Below are 26,187 nucleotides of genomic sequence, written 5' to 3'. Positions count from 1 at the left end.
ATCATGACGTCACGTCACATGATGGAGTCATCGCATGACATTGTGGCTTTGTTAAAGGTGGGCCGATCACGGAGGCAGTGCGGAACTATGTGAGGTGAAGAATGTTTGCAACGCCTCTGATCCTGGAGGCATTGGAGACATTTCCGACCAATCATTAAAGTGTTTCTCTATTTTTGGGTAGGTCTGTTCAAAAATCTTAATTGGTGCCGCCCGCGTGTTCCCTTCTGCATTTTTAGTGGACCATTCGTGAGTAGTGGGCCTTTGTCCAGTTTCTGTGGCACGTGCCACCGGTAGTTTTTGCGCACACAGAACGAACAAATTTCGGTTACACAGAACCGCAGTTTGTAGTAGTTTGGAAGATTTACTAGTAATTCTCTTGCTCGTTAAATCACACTACCGTAAATTATCGTTCAATGCGCTGTCTTTAGCTAGTCAATTTACTTGTCGCTGTGAGGGCTTTTTCGTGGTGTGGGTATCACCCATGTCTGCATAAATGAAAGGTCAGCACGCAGATGATTTAACACCTTCAAATTTACTATCCCTAGGTGCACTTATCCTTGGACACAGCAGCGGGAAAGTATGCGAGGCCGTTCAATATTTCATAATAGTGAATGAGATTTACACAATAATCACGGTCGCAAAACTTCATAGTTAACTTATGTAGGCTCCATCTAATTTTCTGATGTATTATTCATTTAATTTTTTGTGCGTGCATATCAATTAAGGCACATCAAAGGAAACATTCGTTCCTCATTCTTTTTTCTTCGTCGTCTTCGCTGAGGCGGCCACCGAGCATGTGCCATCTCCTGGCGCCGTAGTCGGCAGTGACGCCTTATATGACAAATTCTTATTCGATAAGAATAGATTCGACCCCCTGTTTACTGTATAAATAATAATTCTGAAAAAATCTTCTTGTTATGCATAAGGTGACATTATTCTCTTTTCTAGCTCTTAAATTTTTTTTCTAAGCTACCCGATTCTTGGCCAATCCCCCAGGGTGGGTGTGAGCCAGAATTTTAGGATCTACATCTACAGAAGAAGTTGTCCAGCGATGGCTGCGGTTATCACGGCGAACGTTTCCCACGGGCTCAAGAACAGCGATGGCGTCTCACGGCTACCACTGTCCCGGACCCAGCGCTCCCGGCGCCGCAGTTGGTGAGACCTGACGTGGTTTTCCCGTATACCTCCCAGCGCTGAATTTTAAGAAAGCCATAGAACTTAATTTTGAACACCCTGTACATGGATCGCCCTGTCTACCACTCCCTGGCTTAACTTAGGAAACGCGTCGCTTTGGTCTTAGAGCCAGCTGTAATCAGAACAGTGCTCCGGCCGCGTTATCAGTGAGAACAGCCGGCCGTGAACTATGAGCTACGGATAACAATAATAGTGGCGTACAATCGAGCGGAGGGAATCCCTGCAAAAATTTCGACGCATATTTTTGGCACTCATCCTGCAACCTTGCCAAAGCCCCAATTAAGTGTGATTAAATTGGCGAGATAGCTGAATGATCGATTTACCTGCCGGAGGGAAATCGATCGATCATCTTTCGCTGTCCACCAGCTTCCGTCGTTTCTTTGGAACATCTTCTGTCTTTCCCTTTCTCTTCGCTTCAGGATTTACTGGTGGCTAGGGTTAAACTACTGTGTGGTTTAGGCAAGCTTAATTATACCATACCTGCTTAGGGTCGCTGTGTATTATACATACGGCGTTGGTAGGGGCTTTATGTGCACGAATTTCTTGTCATGCCCTCTGTTGGAATCCGTGAGGATGGGGCTGCTGGCAGAGTTGCTGAAATTTCGTCCCTTTGTATAGACAGCTTGCATTGACGTCACTGAAACTGCCGTGGTGGAGCACCAGCAAACGGGAACACGAAGTTTGTGACGTCACATCAATGTCATCATACCATAACACGCAGGTTGTCTCGTTATTCACGCACGGAGGCGTTCCTGTCACGTCGTTACACAACGAAGCAGGTTAACTGCAACTTATTCGTCCCCGAAGCCACCGTCTTGGAGTACCAGTACGTTCAGAAGCGGCGCCCATAACGTCCCGTGCAATCTATCTACTATAGCTTCAAAATTCAACGTCCGTTGACATGTGATCGCTCTCTTTCAGAAAAAGAGACAAATCTGTTTTTTAAGCATCTTCATGACGCTCACGAAACATCTTTCGACATTCTTGCGTGATGCGCAACGGCTCACCTGGTAGGACTCTGAGAACATCAGCTCCTTTAGCCCTGTATCTAAATGTCTCGTTGATACATCATGTTCCGGTTGAAATTGCATATTTAAAGCTGCACAAAAGACGGAAACACAAGAACAAAGAAGACCACAGGGCAAGGCGCTGACCTTGTCATGTGGTCTTCTTTGTCTGATTTTGTCAGCGCCTTGTCCTGCGGTCTTCTTTGTCTGGTTCTGTCAGCGCCTTGTACTGCGGTCTTACTTGTCTGATTTTGTCAGCGCCTTGTCCTACAGTCTTCTTTGTCTGATTTTGTGAGCGCCTTGTCCTACGCTCTTCTTTGTCTGATTTTGTCAGCGCCTTGTCTTACGCTCTTCTTTGTCTGATTTTGTCAACGCCTTGCACTGTGGTCTTCTTTGTCTGATTTTGTCAGCGCCTTGTCCTACGGTCTTCTTTGTCTGATTTTGTCAGCGCCTTGTCCTACGCTCTTCTTTGTCTGATTTTGTCAGCGCCTTGCACTGCGGTCTTCTTTGTCTGATTTTGTCAGCGCTTTGCACTGCGGTCTTCATTGTCTGATTTTGTCAGCGCCTTGTCCTACGCTCTTCTTTGTCTGATTTTGTCAGCGCCTTGTCCTACGGTCTTTGTTGTCTTGGGCTTCCGTCTTTCGCGCTGCTTCAAATATGAACCTTAACCAACCCGCCCAGTCTTACATCCTTCTGTTTGAAAGCTACGAAAGTGATGTTCTCTCCAAACTTGTCAACAAAAACACGTTAATCCGGCCCACCATTCATACCACGATTCACCGTTTCGTCTTGCCGGGACATGAAAACTTTACTTACGATAAATTTGCACAGTACATGAGACCGGGAGAATTCTTATTGTCATCGCTTAAAGGGGAACTCCGGTGCATTTTCGATCGTATTGAGATAATGCAGTTTTCAAATAGTATTAACAGTCTTGTAACAGCAAGGGTGGTCCATTTTGCTTAGAGACTAGTCAATAATTTTAAATAAGCAATAAACGATGAGTCGAAACCGAAACAGGGAGCTAAGCTGCTATGTGCTGGGTATGCGATGACGTCACGAAATCCGCTACACGCCGCCGCGGCTGGCCAGTGTGTAAACATAGCACGCGCGCTTCTTCTATCACGAGAAAAGCAAGCTGGCGATCTCATCCGACGCGAAATAAAGCTGTGCCAGCCCATCTCAACTTACCAGTGACGAGTTCAGCGATGATTGCAGCTACTATCTGAGCGCGGGAGCATCGCCTTTTGATTTCTACCCGCCGGCGCGTGAGGTAGCTCACGTGCCCCGCATCGATCTCCTCATTGCTCATTACTGTGCGTGCTTACTGTGAGACCCGATGTAAATGACGACTAAAACGCCGTGCAGCTAACAAAGCCGAACTTTGCTCGCGTCGTCGCCGCCGCCTCGTAGAAGAAAGCGCGCGCGGAAACCGTCTGCTGGGCGAGGCGGGGTCGGAAAAGAGTAGGCACGTTACGTCACATACACAGGGTGGCCCGCGCTAACAGGCGTGATTCCGGAATTGGCTACCAATTTTAAATTCGTTTTCTAAAAAACTAAGTTACTTACGGTTGTATAATTTGGCACATATCATTAGGGTACCGAAGACAAAATATGTTGAAAGTTTATTTGAAATCGGTGAATATCGAAAAATCCCCGGAGTTCCCCTTAAACTCTGGCTAGAATGGTAGGGTGGATTTCGCCATTTTGTCTAAAAAGTAGCCCCAATATAGAATATAAACCAGTATTGGGAAAGTAAGGCGTCCGGACACGTACACGAGAGAAGGGCAACGCGGCCGTTTTCTTTATTTTTTCTCGCGTCTGCCGCGCCTAACTTTTGCTGCGATGATCCCCAGCATCTTAGCTCTCCTTTTCAAATTTTAACCCAGCAGTTTCTGTGTTGATCTATTTATTTCGATCAAATGCTGAAGGCCACCAGAATGAGGCACTGCGCCACAGATCACATTTTTTTTGTTGGAGAGCTAAGTGCTCCGGAAGAAAATGACAGTCATTGTTCAACATCAAACTACCATGGTGTTGGTAAGGTTTTTGGGCAATTGAAACACTTAGTGGAACCAGAGCGTGCACACGCACGCATCAATACTGCAACTGTCATAATTATCATTGTCACCCTGTCGCTAGCACAATTGCGACTTCTCAATTTAATTGTTTCAGGCGAATCCCTGCCTTTCTCAGCGTCTGCCTGCTCATTGCTTTCGCGGTCTTGCTGGTCATCACAATCGTTTCGAATCCCGCTGGTGGAGCACCGAGAGGCTGCCTGATCGCGAGCACGCCGCACGGTTACGCCCTCGGAAGCCTGCTTCAGTTCGAAATCAAGGGCAAATCTTACAGCTCGGTGGCCTTCTACGGCATCCCGTTCGGCGACCCGCCGGTCGGCGACAGACGCTTCGCCGAGCCCCGATGCGCCAAACCACCACGGAGCCACCTGTTGAATGCCACGTACAAGCGACCACCCTGCGCACAGACGGATACTCGCTTGACTCGCGACTATTTCGTCAGCGCCGCCAACACCACCGAAGACTGCCTGCACATCAACGTCTGGGTGCCGGGTTCCTGCATGGAACCGCTGCTGAGCCCGGCAAACCGCCGCGCCGTCGTGTTCTGGCTCTACGGCGGCGCCTTTGTGAGTGGAGGCAACAGCTACGACTTCTACGACGGACGCTTCCTGGCCTGCTTGGGAGACGTCCTCGTCGTGGCACCAAACTACCGCTTGACCTCATTCGGCTTCCTCAATTCGGGAACGGACCGTAGCATCGTGGGCAACATGGCGCTGTACGACCAGCTGCTGGCGCTCCGTTGGGTTCGCGACAACATCCACCGCTTTGGCGGAGACAGCGACCGCGTCCTGATCGGCGGCCAGAGCGCCGGTGCCATTACGAGCTCCATGTTCATGATGAGCCCCATCATGTCCCAGTACGGTCCGTTCCGCAGGGTTCTCCTCATGAGCGGCTCGCTGTACGCCCCGTTGCCTAAGAACAAAGGGCGTAACGCGCGAAAGAGCTTCTCCCACGTGGCTGCCAAAGCCGGCTGCGAGTCGGCCAGCGTCGACGACACCGCTCGCTGCCTCCGAAACCGGAGCGCCACAGAGATCTTGGAGGCTACAAAGGGCGTCGGTCTATACCTGATGCCGGCCATAAAGGCGCCCCTGTTTCCGGGCGGTTTGGAATCGCTCCAACGTCGATTCTTAAAAGCCCGAGCCCGCGACACGCTGATTTCCACCGCGGCGTTGGAAGGGCAGGCCTTCTTCGAACTGCTCCTGCCTGGCCTTGTAGGTACGCAGAAAAACATCACGGTAGGTATGCTGAAAGAAGCATTTCCCTATCTGTTCGGTAACGTGGAGGACTCTGTTGTCAGCTTCGTCATTTCTTACGTGGGGACCCTGTACGACCTCAACGCCCCGAACCACCGCGGATGGATAGAGGTGATCGGCGACACCATGTTCCGCTGTCCGGTCGCTGCGTTCGGAAAAGATATGGCCGCCATGGGGAAGAATGTATACTACATGCAGTACACACCCAGACCGTCTTTTTCCATATTTTCGGGAGAGAAGGCGACGCACGGAGACGACGTGCCGATGCTGTTTGGGTACCCGTACTTGTACCCTTATCTGGCAACCGACGAAGACAGAGCCATGTCCTACAGAATGATCTCCATGGTATCGAGTTTCGCAAAAAACGGGTGAGTAGTTTACGGATCCAAGTTTTGACATCATATATGTAATCCGCAGGGTTTCCTTGGCTGTCTGGTTCACTGGTATTCATGTCAGGAAGTAATGAAAAGAGCAACGAGCGCCACACTGTTCGGGGCTAGTGTTTATCTCCTGTGTTTAGCTCTCCACACGAGCTGCTATGCATTCCGCGCGAGTTTGATTGCAAACTACCCTTAGCACAATGTCGAGCGAGCAACCTCTCGTGCTCAACTCGTTAGCGAACTTTGATCAAAAGGGCGCGGTCGCGCGCGCTATCTCGACAGACATCAGTAGATGGCTCCTGTCCTTATACGTGTTGCGCTCTCACCACTTACTTTGTGTTAAAGCGACAGAGAGTACGAAAACCGCTTCGCTCACTGGAGCGGCTGTATTTTCTACGCCAGTGTTTTGTAGAATTACGCGGGATCAGATCTAATGGGAATTAGTTGCTAGCAGTGGCGTAAATCTCGAAAAAACACAAGGGAAGCGCACATTAGGCCAAGGCGGCCATTTGCTTTTTATACATAAGGGTCGTATTATTATTTGCATAAGAATTAAACAATGCTTTGAAATAAAATAAAAAAACGAGCATTGGGCCCCAGCTCGAGCAATTGCATTGTTCTATTCAGTCTTTGAACCGGCCGAGCGGCTTTTGCGATTTTTGTAGTCTGACACACCTGAGGGGCATTGAACACAGGTACACACTAAAAAAAAATCAGCCTATAAAAAAGTTGAATGTGTTATACTTAACTGTCAAGTAATTGAAATATATGATGTTCTAAAACTAAATCTCAAGGGGGGACACTTGCAATGGGTGTACCCCCCCCCCCCAGCCTGACCATAAGGGGTGCCAGGAGCCCCCTGATCCTCCCATGATTTACGCCAATGGTTGCTAGCCTTACTGCGTATAAGATTTCACTTTGTTGCTGTCGCATTCTTTTAACAAGCTATATAAACACGCTATATGGCAACATGTTATATAGTGTGTTTGGAGAATGAAATAACGACCCGGCGTCACACAATGCGAATTACGTAACTAGTGGGTTGTTTAACGCTCCCAACCCATTACAAAGGGCTCAGCCATAAATCTTCATGTCATCTGCTACCGCATCAACAAAGTGCTCATAATGCCTTACCGATGTGTAGCGGGTACCTCGCTTCTGCGCAGAATGACGAATAGTGGCGTAGTCGGTGCTTCCCAACTTCGCAAAGCTAATGATTTATGGCGTAGTGAGTACCTTGCAGCGTACTTGTATTAGTAGCCCCAAGAATGTTTATAACAGGCCCTAGAAATGCCGCTCTTCCAGCTTTCGCTGTGACAGTGCTGCAGGCCTGGCGTTTTTTTTTTTTTTTTACCTGTGCTCACTCTTGCAATACGGGTAAAGGAGAATCTGTGCGACAAAAGCGCGAGCTTTCGGTGACACTGGGCCGTTTGCCCTTGCATAATTTGCTTCAGAAGTCATGTCCACGAACGTGGACGCAGGTAACGGATGATGGTAACGTAATAATAATAAAAATTGTTGGGGTTTAGCGTCCGTAAGCACGATATGAGTATGAGGAAGGCCGTAAGCACACAGGAGTCAAGTATTCTCACCTCCATCGAAAATGCGGCCTTCGCGACCGGGATTCCATCCCGCGACCTTCGGGTCAGCATTCGAGCACCATACCCACCATAAACGTGGCGGGTGTGGATGGTAACGGTGACGATGCTGACACGCAGGTCTCTACCGAACCTGATCGATGGCAAGCCGTGGCCGCTGTTTGCGGACGCGTCCAACTACCATTTCGTGGACCACACGAACGCTGGTTTCATGTCGGGCGGTCCCGTCCGTGAATGTCCCTTGGACAGTATCATCAAGAGCCTCGTCACTTCGGGGAAGCTGGGCCGGCGAGCAGTCGACGGTGCTTGGAAGCCAGAAGTCGTCAGGCTGGCGCTGGAGATGCTCGCCACATTACCGGCGCGGGCGCTTGAACTCGCCGCCCGCGCTCATGCGGATGCCTACGATAGCCAATAAATATGCTATATAGCGAAATACTGGCGGAGTTCGGAGAATACGAATCCCTCTTACGGTGGTTGAAAATGAATAAAAGTTTATTTTAAGGGAAGGGGTTGGAAAAGGGGGGATGCAGGATCGTGTTGGGCGGGGCCCCTAGTTGAGGGCCCCACTCCATGGCTTGCGCCGCTAACCTAACGTGACTCAGAAGGGCTAATTGCTCTTTTGAGGCAATTTCTACGAACTGCCTCTCCCCCCCCCCCCCCCCGCCTCAACCGCTTTTTCCGTAATTTCTTCCCTGCCCCGGCCCATGCGGGACTAAACTGCGTGACTGCGGCCAGATGGCTCAAGTTAATTGAGACCCCTGGTATACAGGGTGATTCATGTTACTAGAGAATCAAGTACATAAAAAAGGTTAACCGCGACTGAATGAAACTGACCACATATGGTTTACCTTCATGCGGCACTCGTTCTGATATCTTTTTTATTGCCCTTATTCGGTTAATTAGCTAAGGTCAATTGTGCAACACTTTTAATATTCACTTTAGGGCCAAGTGCATTTCGTCACGTCGTATAGGACATTCCAAAACGACCGATCTACTTTTTAGTGGTGACGTACATTCTGCGTGTGAGTTTTTCGCCCTCTTTTAAAGAAAGCCCGCGAAATATGCAATAAAACCACAAAACTGCGCTGATGCGCAATATACCGTAATGCAGCGCTCTCAACCATGCTTCGAGTGAAACACAACCGGTGCGCGGACCTTCAGCCAACGATTCTCATCAGTGTTGTGGAGTTGCCACCCCGGAATTGGAATGACTCCGGAATCATTCCACATTTTCGCGACCCCGGAATGGAATTGGAATGGAATGGGGACAACGCTTGGTGGAATGGATTGGGAATAGAATTAAGCGCCTTTTGCACGGAATGGAGTGTGAATGGAATTACGTTTTTTTCCTAAAATACAACACGTTTTCTTCTACGCGCTGTTTTTCAAACTTCAAACATTAGTAAGTCAGATCCTCTAATTTGACAATAAAGCAGTATTTTCAAATTGGCTTGGCTGATTACAAGCACGGCACATTTATAAACAACGCGCCTGCTACAAACCGAGGCGTAAGTTAGCGTACAACACAAACAAATGCATTATCCCATCAGATACTGAAGGGACAAACAGATTATCCCTGCGCATTGATTCCCATTGATACACCCACACGAAAGTGGTGAATACTTTATGCCCAATAGTATACGTTGTTGGGCTAGTTGGTTAGTTGCGAGTAGCTTAGTTGCGAGTAACGCCTGTTCTGTACATCAGTGTTCCTTCTTAGTCCTTGTCGATTTTCGCGCTAGCCAATTTTGAACTTTATGCCCAGCCTGATCTTTATCTCACGAGCAGTTTAGTACCTGACACACGTAAATAACCTTCGGGCCAAGGAAGACATTGCACACCTGCGCACAGGCGAACACAGAAAGTTCTCCTCATCCCATCCATGCTTGCGAGGCGCGCTTGACAAGCATGAGTGCTGACGAGCAGTGCGGCCCAGTGTTCCGTATTCGATGCAAAGGCACAAGGTGCCCGAGCGGTGCACTGTCCCAACTAATAGGACCACATCTAGAGGGTTTTCTTCCCCCATTAACCAAATCTTAGTTTTCTCCATAAACACGACCGCTCCAGATACGTGGCAAAACTGCTTATTCTTCTTGAATACTCTTTTTGTCAGCATAAAAATACGCTATGTCGTCATTTTAGTATTAAGACATTTAGGCTTAAACAGTATTAAAACATCACCCTTCGTTCAAACATGCCGACCATGCAAATACTATAGGTAGCGGGAGAACTGCCCCTAGGGGAATTAGTATAGGTGGTTGTACTGTATACAAGATGTGTCACCAAGCTACAATCCCTCGACCTTGGTAACGTGTTTTGCGTACTTTTGCAGTTCTTAATGCATCTGATGACATCAGCGTTATGTGCCGTTCATTCATAACTCGATAAACTATCAAGATATGCCTTTCCTACAATGAGGAATTACAGGAATGGAACTGAACTGCCCGGCCATTCCCGGAGTGGGAATGGGCTAAGTTTTTTCATTCCGAGGAATTGAAAGGAATGGAATTGCGGCAAGTTCTAATTACCCGGAATGGAAGGGAGGCGCCCATTCCGCAACACTGGTTCTCATTGAGCATGGCATTTGCTTGCCGTGTGCGGCCATCAAAAATGTTAAGACGCTGTGAAGCCGATGCCTACAGCTGCGGCCACTCATTTCGCCATGGTCCACGCACTGGTTGTTTCGCTCGAAGCACGTTTGAGAGCGCTGCAGCATGGTAGCGCTCGAGGGCAGTCATGTGGCCACATATCGCGGGCTTCTTTTAAAGGGACCGACGACTGGCCTTAACGTGTGACTAGATCCTGGTAGAAATGAAAAGACCGTGAAATATAGTGACATATTCTAGCGTCCTTTTCACGCTGCGAGTAGGATTTATATTTTCAAATCGTGTTTAAAAGTAACAACATCTGGTATGTCGCGCAGCCTAGCGGAAGAGCTTTGAAGCTGTATTATGGAGTCGATCACTTTGCTGTGCGTAGGCACGAAGTCTGATGCTGACATGCGCGCCATAATCAGTCCTCAAAATTAGAGTAAGTATAATATTATCTATCCCCGCTTTATTCTGGACTGCTTACGAGGTAAAGCGAGTTGCACGTTGAGAAGCGGCGCTGCATTTGCGGCCGCCAGTGGACCATGGCGAGCGGCGGCGCATGCGCGCGGAGTGCACGCATGCGCAGTAAACCACCGCGCTCGAACACTAACCGTTCTCGAGCTCACTGTTTGCAGCATATCTTGTCACCTGTATATAAGGCTTCATATTCACCACAGATGGAAAAATTCTTATTTCTAATGTTTCGCGGCGTTTTCCACGTTACCATTCCGTGATTAGACACTCCTAGCGGTAAGCTTTCCGTTGTGCTAAAGAAAACAGGTACCATGAATATTGGTCGTCGGTCCCTTTAAACACCGCGAAAAATCACTATGCAGCATGTACGTTGCCAACAAAGAATGCGATTGGTCATTTTCAAATGCGCTCTACAAGCTTGCGAAATCCCCGCCACGGTGGTCTAGTGGTTATGGCGCTCGGCTGCTGACCCGAAGGTCGCGGCATCGAATCCCGGCCGCGGCGGCTGCATTTTCGGTGGAGGCGAAAATGTCTGAGGCCCGTGTACTTAGATTTAGGTGCACGTTAAAGAACCCCAGGTGGTCGAAATTTCCGGAGTCCTCCACTACGGCGTCTCTCATAATCATATCTTGGTTTTGGGACGTTAAACCCCAGATATTATTATTATTATTATTATTATAAGCTTGCGAAACGCCCTTGGCACTAAAGTGATTGTTAAAGATGTTGCCAAAAGTGAATATTAAGTATTACATAACTGATCCTAGTTAATTAACAAGTTAAGCCCAATATAAAAATACCTAACGAGCGTCAGATCACTTCGAACCATGTCATTGGTTTAATTAAGCTGAGGTTAACCATGCAGTTATTTGTAAATATTTGGTTCTATAGTTACATGAAACACTTTGTACAAACACGATAAAGGGCGACACATTTAAGCGCGATGATAATTACGCATGACGCATCGTGAACTTGGATGTTAAGGTCAGACAATAGAAATATTCTGTGCCTATGGAAAATTGCATAAAATGGCTCTTGGCAACGCTCGTGAGAAAAACGGAGTACTTGGCATTATGTTTCTCGAATTCCCTTCCTAACATCCTTAAGACGTTTCCTTCAAATTTCGATTCTTACAATGACAACTCAGTGTCGCTGTTTTACTAAGTCGCACGCAGAATTTTTGTTACTGCGTATCCCAGGTACGCCCAGATTATTTGATATTTCTCCTAAACATCGGACATAATAGTAAACTAAAATGGAATGTAGATATGTAAATGGCATGAATGACGTAGACAGGTAAAAATTGAGAGTGAAGCAGGGAAAGCTTTTTGGCAGCCGGTTGCAGAAGTCATATTGCGGTAAGCAAACGGCCAAAAAACTATACAGAGGCTTGTTAATGTATGGAATGCAAATCTGATAATAATAATTTTGAAACTTAACGTCAGAAAACCACGAAATAATTATCAAGGATGACGTAGTGGAGGGCTCCGCAAATTTAGACCAATTGGGGTCCTTTCAGGTGCACCGTAAAGTACATGGTCCTCAAGCATTTCGCTTTCATCAAAGTACGTCCGCCGCGGCCAGGATTCGATCCCGCCACCTTCGGGTCAGCAATCGAGCACAATAACCACTAGACCACAGTGGCGGGTAGGATGCAAACGCAGGACAGCAAAGAGAGCACCTGCGCTAACAATCAAATGATGATTGAAAGAATAATTTAGCAGGACTAACAAAGATGCAGCTAGTACAACAAAATATCTTCTGTTACGTAAATGCGTGTTCGATAGCATCTAGCATCGACACAGGAGGTTCAACGGTCTCTCATTCGCATACAAGTAAATCTCATTGCATGCAAGTCAAACTTACATAGACGAGATCTTTCTAATTGCCGATGTGTGAAAGCCGCGATGCGCAAAGCAACCCCATTCTTGAATTCTTCAGACTTCTTAATGAAGCACCACGCACTGACAATTCTAAAACGACATATAGCGGCATAGGAATTTGCGCGAATGACGCCGCACGAATCGAAGTACGCGGCACAGTATAGTGGCTACGAGCAAGTGCCATGGCACCGACACAATTAAAAGAAATAAAATATCGAGAAAGCAAAAGGCCGGCTGCGCGAAGACGTTCGCACCACCACGAGCTTTCGCCGTGACTGTGCTGCGTGTTCCGCGCAGACCTGGCGATTTTCTATTGCAGTATCTTGTATCTCAAGATACACGATACATTACTGAATGCATCGGAAATACAGATACAGATACTCGTCTTGCGAGACGTATCGCGATACGAATACAAGATACCCAAGAGTATCTGAGATAGTATCTAAGATACATGTATCATAGAATCTGCCCAGCACTGACTATGGATGGCATTCATGATCTCGCTGGCGGTTCCCTGTTCGTCTTTCTCTCTTTATCGAATGGCATTCAAGCAACTTTTGTGATGGCCGATTATTTGGCTGCCGCACACGTAGCCGCGTAACTGTTCCCGTTCCACTGTTCCCGAACTGCTTCTGGTAGCTGACAATGAGGCGTTGACTATGCTGGCGACATCCCATATACAGTGAAAGTTCACTTGAGCGAACTTGAAGGGACCTCAGGAAGAATTTTGTTAAAGTGAAAGTTCACTACACTTAAACAGCTGTGTTCCAGCTTGTTATCGCAAGCTACAGGAAACATCAGGTGTTCAAGTGAAATTTCAACTGATTTTTTTGTCATGCTGCTCGTTTGCATGAGAATTTCGTGAATCATTTCGTGAAGAATGCAATAGTCTTTTACTGCACTCGTGCTCTTAACACTGCAGTGGTCATATATTTAGTCACTGCGTCCAAGGTCTTTTGAACCGGCACAACACTTTGCTTGGCGGCAAAGGACTTCAGTTTCTCCAAGAACATCAGTGCTACTTCCTCCTCTTCTTCTTCCCGACGAGTGATGCAAAAACTCATGAGCACGTTATGACGTCACCATATGACGTCACAATGACGTCACTATGGCATCACGACGTGACATCAGGTGATGGCGTCATCACATGACATTGTCGCTTAGTCAAAGGTGGGCCGATCACTGAGGCAGCGCGGAACCAGATGAGGCGAAGAAAGCTTGCAATGCCTCCGATTCCGGAGGTATTGCAAAGAAAAGGAAGATGGCTTTAGCCTTCGAGTCGTCTTATGAGAACGCATGAAGGACCCTGCGAGCTTTTTTTCAATTCTATCTTTGAACCAAATTTTCAGCGTTTTTTTAGGTTCATAGGTATTAACCTTAGGTACCTTGCCGCCAGGCTCTTGGCCCATTCCCCCTTGAAGGTGAGCACCATCAGGAAGGGGTTGTCAACATCATCATCATCGTCAACTGCCATCATCGCGGTTCCCGAGGCTTCGTTGGCAGCAGCCGGAGGAGCAATGGCCTCCAGCTGGGCCAAGAAGGCGCGTAGTCTGCACGGACTGCACGTCGTGCGGAGCGCGCACTTCCTCAGCCTGCTGGCGGAGGCCGTGGGCGTGTCCTGGTGCCACACCACGGCTCTTTTCGACTCGCTGCTCGAGTCGCTGCAGCGCCGAAACACGACCGCGGGCACTGACAGCGGCGCCACAGACGTGCGTGTCGGCATGCTGCTCATGGACTACCGGGCGCAGGCCGCCGCCACGCGAACGCTCGTGGCCGACGTGTTCCTCACCCTGTCCAAGGTAACGCAATGAAATTAAGTTCGCAGATGTGTGCGAGTCCGTGCGATTTGTACATCAAAGAGAGCGAAGGTGTACGAGCCAATTCCCGTGGAAGCTCTTCAAGGACTACCGACACGAATCTTCTACAATTTATTATGAGCAATACGACTGAAAGTTGGGCAAGTTTGTTCTGATACGTACTTCAAAAGGCGCGGAAGACTACCGCTAAAGAAATACGGAAATTAGGACGACGCGTCATGCAGATTTTCTTTTTTTTTGCGGTAGTCTCTTCGCGTCTTTTCAAGACTCCGTAATAAGTGAGGGGGTGTTGGGGAAGAGCCCATTATTGCCTGTCCACAGTTAAGACCCAATGCGTAGTACGGCCAAGCATCTTATGCTCAATGAGGGTGGCACGATAACAGCGGGGTTCTCGAGATACCCGTCGGTATTTGCTTCGTCTGTCATCTATGACCACGTGATAGCAATGCCGCGAACCGTCTTCGCAGTGCTCTTTGCCTGACCGTGACCTCCACGATCAGCTCCGGCAGCGCGCTGGAGCTAATCACGGAGGCCACGGTCTGAAGAAGAAAGGCAAAATAACGTCATGTGCTGTACCGACCTGTGTGACTTATTTATCAGCTTGTTCTTATGGACATTCCCATTAGCACTCGTTACCAATTGGACCCCTGTCTACACGAACGACCTAACAGTATAAAAGCATAGGATGTAGTACATTTTAGAACAAAGCTATATTTAAATAAAGAGATTCGGCTTTGAAGAAGGTACGCTTCACAATACGCAGGCCGTCGCCGCGGTGTGGCTGGAAGCGGCGACGTTGGTGTCTGACGTTGAGCCGGAGCCCGCGAGCCCACAGCCTGAACTGTACAACCTGTTCGTGAATGGCGCCACGGCGTCGCTGTGCAGCTGTCTCAAACTGTGCCAGCGTCACGCTGCGTTTCTCGAGATGACCGAGCAGGCGGCGCATCCCAGTGCATTCGATGCGCACCGGCGCGCGTCCCATCGATGGAGCACGCAGTGCGAGCGTCTCTTCGACCTCACCGTCGACTTACTCGCCGACTTTGAGGAGCAAGTCTACGAACAGCTCTTCCTCCCGTAAGCACTCCGCCTCTTCGAACAACAGTCGCGTCACCGTCACCAAGAGCCCACTTCCGAAGAAGGCACTGCCGCTAGGAGCCGGTTTTGCTGTAAAACGCAGGCAGCGACCGCAGAACCGACGCTCCTTCAGTGTACTTCCGGGGAAACAAGTACCGCAGGATGCATTCCCGGGTTGCTGCGCAGACCTGCCAGAACCACGGCGACCTTGTCGTCCGGGCTCTTTTCTGTCAGACACGCTTTTGCCAAGGGCACGAGAAGTAGAATCTTGCACAGCCCACAGTTTAATGCATTGAAACCAACGTGTATCACATCAAACTACGGTAGGCGGTCTGCTCGCGAAGGTTCACTGAGTATTTGACGGCTCGAGTACTTCCAACCGGCCGTATCCACTAAAGCCTTCAATCGTAAGATCGCGCAGCTATGGCTCTGTCCTATACACCGGCCGCCATCTCATTTACCGAGGGCGACGGTAGTATCTCATTACGAATGAAGTCACTTTCAAGTAATCATGAGCAAACGGCTTGAGAGACCAGCTGACGCCTTCGAGTATAACCTTTACGCTGCAAGCAATGTTATCCAGGATTGGGTACTTAGGTATCACTCAGGTCCACGGTCATTGACTTGAGCCGGACGTGTAAAGCCATTCCTTCGGCTTGCAATGTAAACGGGACTTCGCACTTACTATTTCCATGACCATTTATCGAGAGCCAATCGTTTGTTGCACTGCGGCTGCGCGCTGTCGCATGACAGAAGGATACTCTCACCTGTTCCAGTGCGGCACAGGAGCAAAGGCCTTCAAGCCACAGTAAAGAAGCGCACTTGGACCCGTCCCGTTCGCCTTCCATTAGGCCCACAATCGATCGAGCATGTTCCTTTGGTTAGCGTCTTGTTTATTTTTCATTGGAAGTGTGCTTTGCAACAGTGTTATGAATGAACCATCAACTGCACTTGTACTGTGGTGTGTGTAAAGAACCTATGTGAACGATATGGTGCGCCCACAGCCGTAACGCGAGAAACTTCTTGTTTTTTCTACAGCTGGTCTAAGTCGTCTATTTCTTAGTTGTTCCAAGGAGCGTGAAAACAAAGCAGCGAAGTGCTACGCACAGATGTAATTCAGACATTGTGCAAGTTAACATACGATTGTGCTCTGCCTATGGATTGTTGTCGGCCTATCCACGGCTTCAAATTTAACCTTGTTACGGTTGCATTCACGTGAAAACGCCGGTTGTGAACACTTGTAGCGCGATGCCTGAGGCAAGAACCAAAGCAATTGTGTTGCACTACATTAGCATTAGCACTGGAACTAGCGCCGAAGCAGATCACCCGAAGTGAACTCTGACATCAGAACAACAGTTTCGGCACGACAACTAGTTACCAACTAGAGTTTACCGATTCAGTCATATTGGCGTTAAAATATTATAGGAATTCGAGGCGAACCCGAGCGTCCGAACGCGTTTTTCATAAAGCACAGTTTGTCTTAGGAGGCTCCGCTAGTCCTTTGTCATTTAGCGGCTGTGCTCTTGGTGGACATTTAGGTTCCAGTGTGACGCCTTACAAATGGGAGATCGTGTCCTATGCATACTCGGTGACCTGAACTAAATAAAAGTAGCGTAGCTAAATTTCAGCATTGCGATTTCTTCGCCGCAAGTGTCGCATGCTTACTTTGAAAATCCGGTGTTGGCGTCGGCGCCGTTCTTCGTGAGCGAAAAGTCTCGATGTATGTATGGAATAAAAAAAAAAAACATGGTTGATCCCTCCATCATAGGAATCGGAATAACACGAAAGTAAAAGAGTTCCCTTACAGAAGTAACTGAATGTTTACTGTACATGGATATAAGGGGAGCTTGTAAAATGTATATTGATGTCTGGCAGCTAATGGCACTGCTTAGCGTATATGCACCCACTTTGATGACTGGTGGTACATCTCCATCCCGACGACTAACGTCCATGTTAAATGATTAAACAAGCCCTTGTGGTAGCTGTAGTAGTCAGCGGTGAAAGCGTAATCAAAGAAGGAGGTGTGAATGCCAGAAGAGCGTCGCATATTGGACTCAGAACTTGGTCACCATCCCGCGGCCTGTCAAAATGTGATTGAACAGCACGGCCGGACTAGAGGGAAACGCAAAGCGCGTCGTGCCGCTCCGGTAGCCCTGCCGCGACTTTTCTCGGGGCGAGCGCGTGAGCGGGGAACGCGGTGTTACAGCCAGGTGTGGCAGGCGCGCGTCGCAGAGGTAGTTTTGGTTTGAATTAGCGTGATGCTATGAGCGAGGCCGACGCTTTTACCACGCTTTGGCCAATCGCCACCTCGCGGTGTGTTAAGGAATTGACAAAATTGAACTTCTATTGAAAACGCGCCGAATGGAACGGACGTGTAACGCGTTGCAGGTGCTAATCGCGGAGGCCATAGTAATGACGATTTACTTTACCTTACCGCTCCCAGAGCGCAACACCACCCACCGACCGGGAAAGTGGTAGATATAAAAGGCGCGTTTGTAAGGCCTCTTGAGTCTGTGACCGTGGCGCAGTGGATAGCGTGCCGGGCATCTGTTGTTGCGGGTCGAGCAGTCGTGGGTTCGATGCCCGGTGACGGAACCTTTTTTTCTTTGCCATCTATTCGTGTACCTTTTTTCGACGTCATTTCCGTGACGGAAATACGTCATTGAAGTCTTGGTGGACCCCGGCATAAAACACTTTCGTGTTAAAAAGCTACAGTGGCGCTCCACTCCGTGAACGCGGCCGACGCACAAGCAAATGGGTGATATATCCTTATTAATTGCACATAAAAATGTCTATGTTAACCAGGGTAACTTTGTCGTCCTCACTGCTTTTAGGAAGTAAACGGAGGCGTGGTACCAGTTTCCACGGGCACGTTAACCACCGGCGCCCGAATGCCGCATTGGCCGCCATATTTTCATAAGCGGTATCCGGGAGGACATCAGACGCTCCGTAACCGAGTATAACTTGGGCAAGTCATGTGGCTTGGGCGGGTACACGTGTCAACCGGAAGTTGAGGCTGTATACCCGACCTCTCTGATTCAAACCTTGGCAAACGTTGAAAGTTATGTCAGCCTCGGCAAACTCTTGCTCCAGCACGAGAACCCACGCCTCGTTGACGGAAGCAATGTCTATGATAAGGCACAGGCAATCACACACACAGGAATGGGCGCCTGTCACTGTAACGCGACGCGACAGTGCACGGGGGCGAAAGACTCGCTCAAGCTATCCTTGAATGGCTTTTCCCTTCGCCTCCCACCCATGTCTTGCGACACACAAATAAATCAAATCAATCAATCAGCTGCGGGGTCGGTCAGCCACTTTACCACGAGAGAGGAAGAGAGGAGAAGGTCCGGGTAGATGGAGGCGCTCTGTAGACATCATCTCGCAATTACGACGGCACCCTTTCGCTTGCGCGTCGTACGGGTTCGCAGAGTGAAGCGTCACTAATTTTTGCTGGTAGCGTGGGGATGAAAAGGGGGCTGATCCGCCATCCCTTGACTCCAGCAATTAAAAAAGTCACAGTTTCGCTGCAAGGGCGAAGCAATGAGTGCGATAGCAAAAAAATGGAATGTCACACGAAGAACGAGGAGAAGATCGATACTTGCAGCGCCTGTCACAGTTGTTACGCCTTTGTGCTTGAGCAACGCGCTGCAAGTGTCGACAATGGAGAATCAGATGATATTTCTTTTTCTTTTAAACTGCGGCGCGTGGAGTGACCCCCTGCGTTTCTTATCACACGGGGACGTCTGATGCAGAGGTGTACCCGGTGTTCTTTGTTTTTTTTTTTATTCTTCCACATCACGAGTGGGTACAGAAAAGGGCCACTTTGTCGTGCGCGTCTTAAAGGCAGTTTTCAAATTGAAAGAAAAATAGGAGCGTTGCGTGATAGAAAACGTGCTCAAGCTTCTCTGTGCTTTACTTACCACCAGCGGTAAATGGTATATGTTAATAGCTCGATGTTATTTCGCCGGCGCATGCATGGGGCATGGTTGAGTTGTGTAATACAGCGGGCTGGGGAGCGAGGGGTCGATGGTTCGAATCCGCGGTCGGGTCCTTCGGAATTTTTTTTCATCTGCTTTATTTTTTAGATGCGTAGTAGCTCTTTGACTAGCCTGTGTAGCGCTGTCACTCCGTCCGCACAAACGCGAGGCAACGCGCTTCCCTGTGTTGGAGCGGTGTCAAGTAGGTCACGCCGCAGCTGGGCGGTGACGTCACGCTCCCCTCGCACGCTTCCCTCGCAGGTGCGCGCGTACGTCACTCTCTCCCTCACCCGCCGGAGCGCCCGCAGCTGCCGGCTGCAACGCCCGCTCGCCTTCCGTGTCTGCGTTTCAAACAAACGTTTACACCAGTAAACGCTACACCGAGTTTCGCTTCAAACGAATCTTCCAGCGCTCACCGCAGCACCCGCGTTAGCGCCGTTCAACCCGTGACGCCACCATCGGGGTTCCCTTCGGGGAGATGGTCCAATTTATTTCTTAGTGCTTCATATATATATATATATATATATATATATATATATATATATATATATATATATATATATATATATATATATATATATATATATATATATATATTGTTAAGGTGTTTAATAGACAGCACTCAACGACAATGAGTAATGGCGACAGTCACGGCAAGGCACGAACTCTCTGCGCGAGCGGCGTTCTTTCTTCAAGCAACCAAAGAGGATGACCCACTAGAAGGCGCTGGAGAGGATAACCCACTACCATGTCCCAAGGCTTCTCTACAATATATATATATATATATATATATACCCGGGGCATGTGTTCATGATTCTCCGCCCAACCGCGTTGCCTTTTCTTGGATCACAAGCGCCTGCTCCACCACGTACGCTTCGTCTTCGTTCTCATTGTCAACCGCCTCAGTGGTGTCGCATTTCGGTGGAGGCTAAATGCTAGAGGCCCCGCGTACTGTGCGGTGCCAGTTCACGTTAAAGGACACCAGACGGTCGAAGGTTCCAGAGCCCGTCCACTACGGCATGCCCCATAATACCATCGCGATTTCGGCACGTAAAAGCCCAGATATTGCAATTATAATACTTTCTCCTTCTCCGCATTGCCTCTAGATGGCGTGGATTTGCGGGGACCCACTCCACGACGCCGATTTCACGTGGCGTGTATGCTTCGCGAAAGAACAATTAATCAAACCTCAACGTTCTTCAACGTCATTTTGGTGAAGCAGTGCCGCGATAGCGAGGTTGGCATTTCGCACGCGATGTCTATCCGCCAGGCATGGAAGCAAACCCTGACGTTTCTTTAACAGAACATAATAGGAAGCAAAAACGGCATTGAACTGACGAGAAACATTGACACCAATTGCCAATGCTATTTCGTATACCCGTGTACACCAGGAACGCAAGACCGCAACAATATTCAAAATGAATGAAATGTACTGCGAATGGTATTACATGCACCGTGTGACAGGTATACAGGTTTCATTTTGCGATGTGACAGCACGGCTTCGCGATGTGCCGAGCTAAATGTTGAAACCTTCAGGTGCGAAGCATAAACGGGGAGCTGGGCAGTGGCGAGTATGTGGCCTACCTGGGTGCTGGTTCGGAAGCCGATCGCGATGCAGGAAATGTCGATGCGTCCTTGACACTTAGCGACACGCCTAAGCATTTGTCTGCTTCTGTCGTGGCCAGCTAACTGACCACATCAGCGGGTCCATACGTTTATCTTTCTACTGCCATGGTTAGCATTACATCACTAGACCTGTGCTCTGTCAAGCTCTACAATGGGAGAGCTAAGTAGTTTGTCCTGTGTTTGGGTGACATTGGTCCTGTTTCTGGTTCCTGAATGCACATCCCGCGGACACCTGGTCAGAACTCCGTTCAAGAGATAATTTACATAAAAAGGTGTTTCTTGTACCACCGAGCGTCTGAAACAGAAAAGCGGGGAGAAGGTGCTGAATCCGTAGATGTAGCGCACAGTGCTGAAAGCAGGAGATAAGACATCCTCTACCTCCACGAAGGAACATTAAGAATCTGCCATTAAGAATTGGCTGGCGATACCGCACTGCCAGGAATGTTGCTCCAGAATTATAGACCAGGTGGGCGGCTTTCATTTTATTATAGCTCTTACAGTTATGAGGATCTGCACAAAATGGCTGTTATTTTGCACAACCTACCCCGGTTATGACTCTTTTTATGCATTTTGTGGTCACTTTGACATCAGTATTTCTAGAAGAAAATTGCCCACGATCGTGCTTGTGTCATCAGTGCCTTGTACAAGCCGTTCTATCGTCATTGGTGCAAGCTAGTGGTACTATGGGAAAATGAGAGCGAAAGTGACACGCCACCTTGACAGGCCGGCATAAATGATCATGCGTTGAAGTGCTTAGTCGTCGTCAATATGCGAGTCTTGCGACGGACTTACGTAAGCTCAAAGCAAAAGAAAGGTTTGTTGCACACTTTAAATTGCACATAATCGAAAAGCCTATATTCCCGTTTGCACGCCAGGTCTTGTAGCCTTGCTTGTGGCTTTTGTGCTGCGCTGCCCATTTATCATTCGTGTATATGAGCCAGCTAGCAGGCACCAGCCGGCCGGCGTACTAGCACGTGCGCTCCACCCGCTGCGAGCAGCAACAGCGCAGCCCGTTGAGTGTCAGGCGAGGACGAGGATGAGGAGGAGGACGAGAAGCACGCGAAAAGGCCGAGCTTGCTGAGCGTTTCCTCTGCACCCAAGCCCGCAAGCCTGGAGGCCAGCTCCGGGCAGAAATGTCTAGACGCAGATTCCTGCATGCACCTCTGATGGTGGAGCAGTTCGCTGCGAAAAAACATAAAAAACAAAACAGCAACGCCACTTCTAAGCATCCTAAAGATGAATAATGTCTCAAAAACGACGCCAGCCATTCACGTCACAAAGGTGTCTTGTATTCAACACAAAATCACGAGGCGACCCGAATTCTTCACTTAGGTGTACGGTAGTGGCGCTCGCCCATTCGCGCGCTGCCGAAGCGGATCTCAGAGGCCAGGCCGAAAGAAGCGCGTGGTTCAGATCTGCTCCGCCAGGGTCTACAACGATTGCTGCTGCTCGCAAGAAAGTCGCCTGCTCTTTTAATGAAGTTATTCAATTATTTTCATTAATTTTTCTGACAGTTAAGTGGCCCCATCTCAAGTGAGCTTATTCTCTGATATCATATGAATCCAATGTAACTCTTAACTTGAACGAGGGCCCAGCCATCCGCTACGGTGGTCTAGTGGTTATGGCGCTCGACTGCTGACCCGAAGGTCGCGAGATCGAATCCTGGTCGCGGTGGCTGCATTTTTGATGGAGGCGAAACTGTTTGAGGCCCGTGTACTCATATTTAGGAGCCCGTTAAATAAGCCCAGGTGGTCGAAATTTCCGGAGCGCTCCATTACGGCGTCTTTCATTATCATATCGTGGTTTTGGGACTTCAAGCTATCTATCTATCTATCTAAAACGAGAACCGTCGACTTCGTACCACTTTTATTATTTAAAACAAATTTTCAAAATATTCGGAAAACCGGAAGTGCTTGAAAGAAATAAAAGAGCCACTCGATCGTTGCTCGTGCATCTAATAAAGATTTACTATCATCACGCCATTTTTAGCTTCCTCCTGAGAACAGGGTGTCAGACTCAGAACCAGGCCCGTAGCCAGGAATTTCTTTCGGGGGGGGGGGGGGGGGGCACTTGCTGAAAGCCTTGAATATTTGAGAAAAACGCCTATTTTCATTATTTATTTTCGGTAAAACACCATGTATCATAAAAATTTCGGAGGGGGGGGGCGCCCCCCCCCCTGGCTACGGGCCTGCTCACAACACAAGTTGGTCGTGATACGATGATGACGCAATGTGGTGATGTGATACATGTGCTTAAAGGACGACATAGTGGTAGACAAAAATTACAACACAATACTCATCAATTCATTTGAGTACAAGGACCCGCAACCTGACAGACGATAATATCGCCGCAACAGCCTGTCACAGAAGACCATGCTGCGAATTTCTTGGGAAGATAAGGTGGATCGTCACAACGCTATCAAAAAACGCTGAAATGCCTTCAATATCAAAGAGCGGCTCTCTATCGAAACAACGTTGGCAGGTGTAGTGGCATACGCGCAGGGTATCCACAACTGCTCTAGTGCGGGAAAATATGGTTTGGACTTCGTTTGAAGCCAGAAGCGCATAGCAAAAGTGGATTTGAAAAAAATTTGCAGTGGCTTAGCTCGGCTATGCCAGGATATACGTAGCGTTAGCAAAGGTTCATCTGAATATTCTTAGCTTTCCAGGTTGTCTAGGATTATTAGCCTTCTTCTGTTCATTCTTCGTACGCTGAACCGCTAATTGCCAGGCAACTACTTCGGAATCCGATGAGATAAGCTTCTCGGCTCTTCTGCGCCGTTGAGCAGCATTTGCGCACTCCTTCACCATGGCGTTACCCACCTGCAAACGCCAGTCAGAGGCGCTATCAATCGGCTCCAGTGCAGTGTCAGACGGCGACTGCACAGCGAAGGCGAATAGCTGCGCGCGCGCTGGCGCCAGTCTGTCTGCCATGGCTACGACGTCACTCCTCTCGAATGCGCAGACCAGCAGCGGCGAGCCGCGCGCGGCGGTGGCGGCGGAGAGCGGTGAGCCAGCTGTGTGACATCACTGATCCTCGCGCATGCGCAGCATGGCTCATGAGGATCCACGCGAAACCGGCTCCGGCTAGGCAAGTGTAGCTAACGCTACAAAAAATACTTTGTGATATGGATCAAAAGGAACGTGTGGCTAGAGTACACCAATACCTGTAACTATGAAGCGTGAGTACACAACCAAGGAAATGTTCAAAGAAGTTGAAAATTAACAACAGAGTAACCGACAGAGATGGAAACTAGATACAAAGGATGGAAACAAATCCGGGACATTAAAGAGGCGACAAAAAAAAGATATCAGAAGGAATAAATTGTACGAAAGGACAAGGGCCTCAGGATTATAACATACCGGAGTAAACGACAGAAATCTTGACGATGTGACGTTATCACATGATGATGATTTTTTGCGTCACTCGTTTTTTTTTTTTTTGCGTCACGGTCACTTTTCGCGTTTCATGAGGCATCTAAGGCTCTCGCCGCCTTGAAATGCGTCTGTAAGCTTAACACGGCTGCACGTCTGCGAACTCAAACACTTCAGCAAATCAAAATGTGCCAACGTACCTGCATAATCTTCTTCGCTGCTGCTTGCTGAATGTGCCTGTGCCTTGTATTGTCGGGCCCTTCCAGTAGAGGTCGGTGACCCCTCTTCCAGCGCTTGCGTCGCATGCCTCCCAATCTTCGGTAAACTCCTTCAGTTCACATCCTGCAGTAAGCGAGTTACACTTCAACACAATCCGCTTGAGAGCTATAGAAATTTAATATAAGCGCCGACAGCCAGAGCACCTTGGCGTGAATGAAATTTCGTTTTATTTGAGAACTTCAGTGCCATAGCTCACTTGAATGATTCATTTTTAAAGCAATACGTTCTACTCCAACTCACACCGAGTTTTTTCAAGATCGTTTCTATATATTTTAAACTCTTTGCTTTGATTGAAAACGAAGGAAAGTTACCTTAGAAAGTATGACAAAAATTATGCAAATGAGAGGTAAAAGATTAGGTCAGTATGTTTATACATTACTATTCGAAACTTCGATGATTTCTTGGTCGTTTACGGGTAGTGCGACTCACAAAACGAAAATTAGACTCATATGTACGCCCATTTGGGATGTATAATGACCCTCTGCAAAGAACGTTTCTGCAAACTCATTAGTTGTCCGCAATATCGCTTCGCGTCATGGTAATCTCCTGAACAGTGTATCAGCAGGGCTCTTTTTATAACTTTATAAGCGAAAGTACGATGTCCGGCAAGTGAGTGAGAAGACGGGTGGGTATGATTGATCATTGCTATTCAAATGAGAAATACGTAGCTCGCGACAGAGGTAACATAGCTGTTTAGTGACACAAGCCTATTCGCTGTAAAGTGCGTAAAAGGTAATCTAGTGCACTTTTACTTTGAAGGTTCGCCTCCCCTGTACAAAAGCAAGACAAAGAATGGACAGTGTTCGCTACATTTACCACACGTTCTCAATGGTCTTTAACAGCTTGCGCAGTATGTGCGGTCTATTTGAAGACGGAAGAAAGTAATCCCAATTCCTGGTATTCCAATTAGGGGGCGAATAATATTGTATCTTTGAACTAGTGATGTTAAAACTCATCAAGTGTTTCAGCGTTCCAAAAATGCATTCGATAGCTGGTTCGCCTCTCCTGTAAGGAAAGGCTCAAGCCCACGATAGCGATAGCTGTTAACCAGTTAGGAGATTTTGTTCCCCGGAATGCGCCGGCTTCATCATCACGCAAGTTCCGCTCATTGTATGTTGTCCAGTGACCCAGCGTCTTCTGACATATTGTTTAGACAAGGACGTCGCACTCGGGAGTGAATAACGATAAATTTTATAGTACTTTCGTTTTTTACAGAACTAGATGAAGGACCTTCGGAAACTTATTCAATGAATCTGATGGCTTCTTGCATCTGTGTTATCCATATGTTTTACACTTTTTATTCACATACGTTACAGTTGACAGCACTTCATATGCATCAGCTGTAGGTATGCTGTGACACACGATTCGGGTAAAGGTGATTTAGGTGCAGCATGAGACACGCCGACATGCGAGTTTGATGTGTCGTTGTTCTTGTGGACACGAGTACGTCGCCTCAAGTTTCACGAAAGAAGTCTATCTCTTAGCTGGGGTCTAACTAATTCACACACGTTTTTCGGAGAAGCTGTGTACAGGGTTTGTCCTAAAAGTAACGTCAGTGATTATATTGCGAAGTAATTGTATG

General features: G+C 48.2%; 2 protein-coding genes across 2 annotated transcripts; both read left to right on the top strand.

Annotated features, from left to right (window-relative positions):
* The first annotated feature begins 1,051 nt into the window (after window positions 1–1,051).
* On the top strand, window positions 1,052–7,925 carry LOC119405641 (cholinesterase 1). Its single transcript, XM_037672478.2, has 3 exons — window positions 1,052–1,155; window positions 4,377–5,900; window positions 7,631–7,925. Exons 1-3 carry the CDS (start codon window positions 1,052–1,054, stop codon window positions 7,923–7,925), a joined length of 1,923 nt encoding a protein of 640 aa, XP_037528406.1.
* Window positions 7,926–13,947: 6,022 nt separating this feature from the next.
* Window positions 13,948–15,362, top strand: LOC119405640 (uncharacterized). Its single transcript, XM_037672477.2, has 2 exons — window positions 13,948–14,254; window positions 15,036–15,362. The coding sequence occupies exons 1-2, from the start codon at window positions 13,973–13,975 to the stop codon at window positions 15,348–15,350; spliced, it is 597 nt and encodes a 198-aa protein (XP_037528405.1). The 5' UTR covers window positions 13,948–13,972; the 3' UTR covers window positions 15,351–15,362.
* Window positions 15,363–26,187: the final 10,825 nt, after the last annotated feature.

Source organism: Rhipicephalus sanguineus, chromosome 9, assembly GCF_013339695.2.
Source record: "Rhipicephalus sanguineus isolate Rsan-2018 chromosome 9, BIME_Rsan_1.4, whole genome shotgun sequence".
Lineage (NCBI taxonomy): Eukaryota > Metazoa > Arthropoda > Arachnida > Ixodida > Ixodidae > Rhipicephalus > Rhipicephalus sanguineus.
Note: the sequence above shows the minus strand (reverse complement) of the source record. Positions and strands in the feature narration are given on the sequence as shown.

Excerpts from the sequence above, each read along its gene's own strand:
- LOC119405641 (XM_037672478.2), top strand. The coding sequence starts at position 1,052 with ATGGCTGCGGTTATCACGGCGAACGTTTCCCACGGGCTCAAGAACAGC. Across the intron at positions 1,156-4,376 it reads CGCTCCCGGCGCCGCAGTTG|GCGAATCCCTGCCTTTCTCA; the intron begins GTGAGACCTGAC and ends TAATTGTTTCAG. Across the intron at positions 5,901-7,630 it reads TCGAGTTTCGCAAAAAACGG|GTCTCTACCGAACCTGATCG; the intron begins GTGAGTAGTTTA and ends GCTGACACGCAG.
- LOC119405640 (XM_037672477.2), top strand. The coding sequence starts at position 13,973 with ATGGCCTCCAGCTGGGCCAAGAAGGCGCGTAGTCTGCACGGACTGCAC. Across the intron at positions 14,255-15,035 it reads TGTTCCTCACCCTGTCCAAG|GCCGTCGCCGCGGTGTGGCT; the intron begins GTAACGCAATGA and ends CACAATACGCAG.